This window comes from Pelophylax lessonae, assembly GCF_965119305.1.
Source record: "Pelophylax lessonae genome assembly, chromosome: 2".
NCBI lineage: Eukaryota > Metazoa > Chordata > Amphibia > Anura > Ranidae > Pelophylax > Pelophylax lessonae.
The window spans coordinates 709167642-709176464 of NC_138769.1; the positions used below are offsets into that span (position 1 = coordinate 709167642).

At 39.8% G+C, this 8823-nt stretch overlaps 1 protein-coding gene across 11 annotated transcripts in view; it reads left to right on the forward strand.

Annotated features, from left to right (window-relative positions):
- The window catches only part of DLG2 (discs large MAGUK scaffold protein 2), a 2359657-nt gene that overhangs the window by 2247477 nt on the left and 103357 nt on the right, over positions 1-8823 (forward strand). For 3 of the 11 annotated variants that reach the window (XM_082244453.1, XM_082244451.1, XM_082244452.1), the window contains one exon: positions 1370-1415. The exons of the other annotated variants lie outside the window; for them this stretch is intronic. In XM_082244453.1, coding sequence (XP_082100579.1) covers positions 1370-1415 — 46 coding nt within the window. The remainder of the gene's footprint in view (positions 1-1369; positions 1416-8823) is intronic. 11 annotated transcript variants of the gene reach the window in all.

Below are 8823 nucleotides of genomic sequence, written 5' to 3' on the forward strand. Positions count from 1 at the left end.
GTGGCACAAAAGTAATGGGTGACACGCATGACACGTACCCTCCCTCTCACCCTTCCACACATCTAGGCATACGGTACTGGTAGGTAGGCAAGGCATTGCTACTGTGACCAGTGCATGAATACATCCTGGATCCACTGGCTATTCTACTTTCAAAGATATTCTGTGTAAGAATAACCATTAAATTATCTCTGAAATCTGAATTTGGCCATTTTGTGAACTGATCCAATATTCAACCCATGAATTCACCAAGAACCCTTTTAAACACAGGGTGGTGTCACCTGCCCTAGTGAATTGATGGGTTGCATGGGTTACACTAGCAAAATGGCTGCCTGCATAGAGCATTTTGTCCAGGAAGCTTATGACCTTGGAAGAAGAAAAAAAACATATTTTTTTGAATACTAAATGGATGTTGCGGAATTATTTGGAGACTTAGCTGCAAGTGCAAAACCTTGGCAGAGGAAATGCAATTTGCATTTGTAATCAAATTGTAATTACATTATTTTAGTACTGTGAATTATTATTAGATTCATTTGTAATATTTAAATGAAAACCTGATGAAAATGTAGCATTAATAAATCATCCTTGTCTAAGAGGGTAACAAAATTATGTCAAAATATTTAAAATGATCTGGGATGTTTTTATGTAGCTAAAATGCCATTATAATTTTTTAGCACATTGTTTTAGGAGAAAATTGCTAGAGAATGTATCGCCTTAACTACATGCATAACGAGAGTTGTGGTGACAATTTTAAATATTTTTTTTTACATTTTAGAGTATCATTCTGAAAAAAAAAAAAGTATGTATAAAAACAAATAAATAACAAATGATTTATTTAAATAATTTAACATAAATAATTAACTCTTTGTATTTTTTAGAGCATACAGTAAACAAAAAATGCAAAGTAGACCCTACTCCAATCATAGCCTGTAATAGGTGAATTTATTATTCAAATTGTAGCAAACAATTTTGTATTTTTTTGCCCTCAGATCAAAAAATAAAGGATGAACCTCAAGCTCTCATATTGCCTTTTCATGGCACATTATAGTAGTATAAAAAAAGGTTTTGTGCTTGGTCAAGCAGTCTCTAAATCTCTTGTCTTACGTGCTTGAATCTGAGGGTCATCCTTCTCCAAGGTGATTGCTAATAATGGTGCAATAAATGCATTTCTACTGCCCTATTACTGCATTGTTTGTCCAAAAACTTAATACATGCTATTAGGATATTTGATAAATGAAAAAATATGGATCCAGGTTTTTATTCTGCATGGTCTGTCATGGTAGTATCCATTTCAACTCCACTGACTTCTTCCTTCCTCTTCTGCGCCTCCTCTTCCTCTTTCATTGCTCACTCTCTGGGTACTGCTGGGCAGGACATCCCTGGATTAGGTGACGACGGTTATGGAACAAAGACTCTGAGTAAGTTCCCAGGAATGGTCACTACAACATTTAAATTTTGTTTCTATTTTTCTCCCCAAATTTTATTTTTTGATTTTTTTTTGAGATTTTGTTGATTTTATTTTATTTTTTTATCCCTTCAAGACTTTCCTCTCCCAGCATGCGCAGATGAGAAATTTTATTTGTTTTCCACTAGTGAATGCTAAAACTAAATATGCTTTCTATTTTATTGTTCTGCATGATAACACAATAGAATGCCATATTGTCTACGAAAAAACTTGCTTGTTCTCTAATGTTGCTTTTTATGCTAGTAACAATGCTTTATAAGGTTTATTATCTTATGCCTAAAATATGTTTATGGTTTTACTATCTTAAATTTGTTTTCTCTGTTTTTATTTTTTTGTTCATCTCTTTAATCTGACTGTATAGAGATATTGGGGTCTATGTATAAAGAATTTGCCATGCATGTATTCGGACAAGCGCAATGAATGATCATCTAATAGCCATAATGTTATATTTTCCTGAAAAACCTCTATACAAAAAAATGCAATATGGATGCTCAATTGGGCTGACAATCATAGGAGATAATTATATTACAAACAATACAGCGATCATTTATTGTGCCTGTGCAAATCCATAAGACTTCCCCTCTGCAATTTTTTTTATCCATAGAAATCATAGGGGGAGATTTATGAAAACTGTTGCATACAGAATCGGGAGCAGCTGTGCATAGTAACCAATCAACTTCTAACTTCAGCTTGTTCAATCAATCTTTGACAATAAAGCCTATAAGATGATTGGTTACTATGTATAGCTGCACTGGATTCTGCGTGCACTAGTTTTAGTAAATTTCCTCAAAAGTGTTTTTGTAATTAGTAGCCAATTCAATGAAACATATACACTATATTGCCAAAAAAATTGGGGCGCCTGCCTGTACACATACATAAAAATTTAATGGCATCCCAGTCTTAGTCCGTAGGGTTCAATATTGAGACGGCCCACCCTTTCCAGTTATAACAGCTTCAACTCTTCTGGGAAGGCTGTCCACAAGGTTTAGGTGTGTGTCTATGGGAATGTTTGACCATTCTTCCAGAAGTGCATTTGTGAGGTCAGGCACTGATGTTACACGAGAGCGTCTGGCTCACAGTCTCCCCTATAATTCATCCCAAAGGTGTTCTATCTGGTTGAGGTCAGGACTCTGTGCAGGCCAGTCAAGTTCATTCACCCCAAACTCGCTTATCCATATCTTTATGGATCTTGCTGGTGCACAGTCATGTTGGAACAGGAAGGGGCCATCCCCAAATTGTTCCCACAAAGTTGGGAGAATGAAATTGTCCAAAATGTTTTGGTATGCTGACACTTTAAGAGTTCCTTTCACTGGAACTAAGGGGAACATGAAGATAAAGTGGCCGTACACCAAAACGATGACTTGATGTTAGCAAAGATTTATTGTACAAATCTGGATACAAGGTACAACAGAATGGAAATGGTAGACGCATTTCACACGACCAACAGCGTGCTTGTTCACTACCCTGGAACTAAGGGACCAAGCCCATCCCCTGAAAAACAACTCTACACCATAATCCCCCCTCCACCAAATGATTTGGAGGGGTGGCTTTATACTTTTGGTAATATAGTGTGGATGAGTGAATTTGGGGTGGAGGAACTTGACTGGCCTGCACCTCAACCTGATAGAACACCTTTGGGATGACTTAGAGCAGGGACTGCAAGCCAGGCCATCTCGTCTACATCAGTGCCTGACCTCACAAATTCGCTTCTGGAAGAATGATCAAACATTCCCATAGACACACTCCTAAACCTTGTGGACGGGATTCCCAGAAGAGTTGAAGCTGTTATAGCTGCAAAGGGTGGGCCAACTCAATATTGAACCCTACGGGCTAAGACTGGGATGCCATTAAAGTTCATGTGCGTGTACAGGCAGGTGTCCCAATACTTTTGGCAATATAGTGTATGTTTCTTATGCATCCTCTGTCTATGCAGGAGCTTAGAATACTTTGGATGCTAGGCAAAATAATATTTTGCCTCTGGGCACCCGAACAACCGCTAGAGAAGCAAGGTAGTACGTTTTTTTAGCAGCCACAGCAAATTAAATGATATAATTGCATATGCATAGATGCAGAAATTCTCTAAGCTCCATGGCCAGAAGTTGCATAGGAAACACTGGTTTTAGGAGGGTTGATTTATAAAAGTGTTCACAAGTTTGTGTTTGCTTTAAATGCCCAATCCGTTTTAGAAAAATAGAATTTCTTTATAATCTCAGTTGAAGGGCTTGCAGCAATACAGAGGAGACTCCAGTTTTACTAACTTTTGGGGAACTAAAAAAATCTTCCAAATTTGGAGTTTGAAGTTTTTTACCCACTTGTTATCCATGATTCACCACTGTTAGCATACAAATGATCTTTTCCATAAAGCAAAGCAAATGTTTTAAATTTTGGAGCTGCCTCGTTCTTTCATCCAACATTCTAGACAGGCAGCTTCATCTTTTGTGGAGCCCAGGAACTAATGCTCAGAGCTGCCCCCTTTTTGCAATGGAATAAGCATAATTTCTGGAAAAGAAAGGATATATAACTGAAAAAGGTGGTGGGGGGGGGGGGGGGTGGAGCTGCCTCATTTTTGTCGTAAACCCTTCAATTGTGCACTGAACTCAGGCTAAAATTAAACGGACACCTTCAGTAAGTCATCCGTATATCCTAATTTCTCTGTAGCTGCAATTGTATGCAAGATTTGGAAAATGGACAATAAAATGTCCATTTACCATTGGCCTAAAGTGGTCAATCTAGTGTGTTTTTTTTATACAGCCACTTCGTGTTTGTTAACAGGTAAAATTTTCTATAAGCTAAGTATAATATGTCTGCACATTTAATGTAAGTATTAACACCACTGTATCCAGTGGACAGAAACATGATAGCAAGTTTTTCTTCGGTAAATGCAAAAAAAAAATATTAAAATTTCTCTTACATTTGGTGCTATTCGTTAATCTGTAACATATTAGAAAACCAATCTTGTCTGTGAAGGTCCTCATTCAGATCAGGGTACAGTGAGTATCAGTTAGTCACATTCAAGTGTACTTGTACTGTAATGTTGAAGACGTTTCTCCATGTACTCCTTGGCTCCTTATTTGTTCAGGCATGGGAATGATATGGGGGTCAATAAAAACATATCCAAAGTACAAGCTTTTAGTGATTACATAAACTCTGTAGATAAAATTATAAAGTTTACATTGGAAGACACAGAATAACAAATTACCCTTTTTTGGACTGTGTGTTACATCAACAACATATATGGCAAACACAAGGCCCGTGGGCCCAATCAGGCCCACCAGGCCTTGTCATGTGGCCCTCACGCCCAGTTTTGCAGCCGAAATGTGTCAGAGCTCCATTGCAAATCAACGGCAGCGCACAGGAGTCTCACGATTTGCAATGATTTCTGGATCGCGGGCAGAATAGCGGTGATGCTGCCCGCGATCCACTACGCTAACATGTGAACGTAGCCTTGAAGGGACCTTCTTTGGAGAACAGTAAGCTGCACATTTTGGACAGAGAGGACGACTTGACATGAAAGAGGCCATCTAGTGTACATCAAACTGGAACTAAACAGGGTGTTTTAAAAAATGTTCACATCTCCCATTATTTTCATCGAAAAATCAGCATCTGCTGTGACACATTACATGACACCATGCTTTTCGGATTAAAGTGAATGAGTTACCCAAGTGGCCAAGTGAGAATACCATACAAAAAACCCTAACCATTGAACAGAGGACTTTGATGGTACCACATTTGGTGTAATAAAATGTCAAAACTTTTTTGCGCAGATGTTAAAACACTGCTTGCTGTAACTTCGGCGCATTTCACGGGTCAATGACCGCTTCATCAGGAAGATAACTACAGTCAAGCTCTAGACAGGGCCATCTTAGCGAATGGGCATGCTGGGAAGTTGCCCGGGGGCCCCACTTGCCCAGCGACCCAGCCCCAGCCAAGCATTAGTCCCAATTCCCGTGTGCATCCCGTCGCCAAACTTAGTAGGTGGCAAGCGCCTGTCGGCCCTGCCCTGCTGTCAGGCCACTTGGGCCATAGATGGGGAGCCCACAACTGCAGGAATGCCTGTCTGCCTCAACGGGAACAGGCACACACAGGACAGTCAAGTCTGACTTCCGTCTGTGTGTTTGTGTTTACCAGACCCAACCGCCGAATTTGAAGCTGTCATTAGCCTGGCACTGCTGTACCAATAAATATCGCCTTATCGATAATTTGCATTTTTATTCTCGTGGGTGATTGTGTAGGCAGGGCCTCAATTCACTGCATTGCCTGGGGCCCCTTTAACACTCTTAAGATGGCACTGGCTCTAGAATGATAAAAAGTACAATCATCAGAACCACAGCTTGAGTCTGATGCAAACTCGTCCCACATCAAAGGGAACAGAAGTATTACATACCTGTACTGTACATATGAAACATTAATAAACAAAACAAGAAATACGATCAACAATTGCAATCTTCTGGAAGAAATAGATCAACTCACCTGATATTTGTCCAATGACAGTCCTGAAGCGAGGACCAAACCTTTATCATGGCTGTTCCCTAGATGTACAGTATCCTATGGTAAGGTATACTAAAAACGGAAAAGAAAGGAACACAATGATAGTAGTGGATGTCCAAGAGATACATGTGGATTACCAGCAAATGTACCCAATAATGGGGAGAATATGTCCCAATCACATCCATCATCTTATTGTATCAGCTATAGTATCAGGGGTCTCTTGGTTCCCAACTGCACCCCTACTCCCCAATCTTCCTGACACTCATTAGAACTGAGGAGTTGTGAGGAGGACTGAGGAATCCTCTAGGACAGGGATTCCCAAACTACGGCCCTGCAGCTGTTGCAGAACTACACATCCCATGAGGCATTGTAAAACTCTGACATTTACATACATGACTAGGCATGATGGAAATTATAGTTCCTGAACAACTGCAGGGCAGTAGTTTGGAAATCCCTGCTCTAGGATATGTGGTAAAAATGTCTTTCACATTACAGAACAAGAAAGATAGCCTTGCTCTTAGGTACCATCACTCCCAGTATGTTTGCAGCTATTTAAATGACAGGAATCACATGAATGCTTTGTATTGTTTATTGGCTTTAGACTTCAACCATCTAAGTGAAAACTTGCTATCAGCCAAAAAAGTGTCTGGAATATAGATAGCATAGAAATTCTAAAGTTGGGGGTCATCTAGATGAGAGTCATTAGAACAGTAAAGACGCTAGTGTTGTGTTTTTTTTTCCTTATTGAAACAATTTATAATTCCTCCCCCTGGAATCGGAAAAGTATATCTCTGGATGTACTGTATGTACTCGCCTTTTGATGTTTTCTACTGTTTAATTTAAGTACATATTGAATAACTCAGTTACCTTTAGTATATACTATGTCAAAACAAATCAGTAGATCAGAAAATGATTAGGATTTTCTTCTTCTTCTAAGCTCCTATACTAGTTCAACAACTGTCATTTAAGTTTAAAGAAGAGGTTCGGGAGGGAGGCCAAGCACAAATGTAACTGCTTATAGCAGAGGCGTAACTAGAACCTTCAGGGACCCGGTGCAAGAAACCATGAAGGGCCCCCTGAAACCCTGACCAGGGCCCTTCCCTTCAAGCCTGGGGCTCTTCCCACTGCTCCTGGGGCCCTTTAATCTCGTTGCGGGGCCCTATATTACGGTCCCGCAGCGGGACCCTTTCACAAGTTCTGCAGTGGGCCCCCTTCCTGACATATTGGGGCCTCCCCATGATGGTGGAATGCCAGGGCCTGGTTGCAAGTGTGACCTTTGCAATCCTGGAAGTTCACCCACTGGTGTCAGTAGTTTTTATTTTTTGGTATTTTAATTGTATTATTTTTTTTATCATTTTATTTTATTTTTTTTACAATGTAACTGACTATGACTCTGTCCATTCAGAAAAGGAAGGAGCTGGTAAATTACATATCTACAGACCCCTTTCTGGTTCTCTATTGTCACACATCCCCTGCAGCAGCCGGAAGGAGAGGAAAGGGAGCACAGTGGGGGGGAGGGGGGGACCAGTGGAGCACATAGGGGCCCAGAGACAGCAGAACACAAGTGAACTGGATAGGAGGAGTGGCAGGGGCAGCATACAGAGGAACCAATCTCCTCCATTTTCCTCCTGCAGCTACAGGAGGAAAAATGAGGACAGTGATTTCTCTACATGCTGCCCTCGCCACTCCTCCTATCCAGGTGTACAGGGTAGCCGCACAGGCCCCCTGGAAAATGGGGCCCACTTGCAATTGCAACCCCTGTAGTTAGGGCCCTGGCTTATAGTATATCTCTAGTCTTCTATTGCCTGGGTGGCTTGCAGGCGGCTTTTTTGAGGATATAATGGATAACTGATAAGTGGGGCATGAATCTCCAATTCTCTTCAAGTTTCCCTATTTGTCAGTTAATGTGTGGTATGTTCCCGCGGGAGGTCTCTTATAGAGTGTGCCACATCCCTAAATATGTAGGCAAAAACAAATTCCCCTGGGGGTGGGACTTTTTAGGCACAGTAGTAAATCGTAAACCATATATATATAAAATATTAATTTATTAGATAAATAGAAAATATGAATACAAAAATCACAACAATAATTGAATATTAAAAACAATTAATGCAAGCAAAATGTGTAATGGCGAGAACAAAACCCCAATTGACAAAGCCAGATGTTCCGACGCGTTTCGAGGTACTGTAAGACCCCTTCGTCAGGGAAGATACTGGCGTCACTGTCTGTAAGTGTAGAAAGAGACATATGTAATATATAACATATAAATAAAGAACAGAAAAAACATTTATATATAGAAAAATGTTTAGAGAATTTTTTCTGTATACACAAAAATTTATGCACTTACATAGGTTCGTTTTCACTAAAGCACCGAGCTTGCAAGTTAAAAACAGGAAAAATGAGCTAGTCCACAGCCTTGTCATGTGTCAGATGATAAGATTTTGCTTCTCTTTGTTTGTGTATGTCACAAGGAAGTAGAAGGGAAAGGGGAAGGGGAAATAGCCCCTGATGCCTCTTAGAGCAGAGCAACTGAAGTCCAGTTATAGCTGAATGGAAAGGGCCAACATGGGTCTCCAACGAGCTACAAATAGCAAGAAAAAAAAAAAAAAAAAAAAAAAAAAAAAAAAAAAAAAAAAATAATAATTTTTTTGAAAAATATCAAATAGAAATTATGAAAAGAGGGAAAAATAATTTCCCAATATAATGTTTCCCTGAGATACAGAGAATAAAAAGAAAAGACATCAAAACTTTCTATTTTGTTACCTTGTAATGGTTAGTGGGACCAGGCAAGCTGCATAGACAACCTTCTCCCAGAGGTGGATCGCCACAAAATGAACCACCATGGGGTCTGGTTATAAAGTGCCAAATGCAGC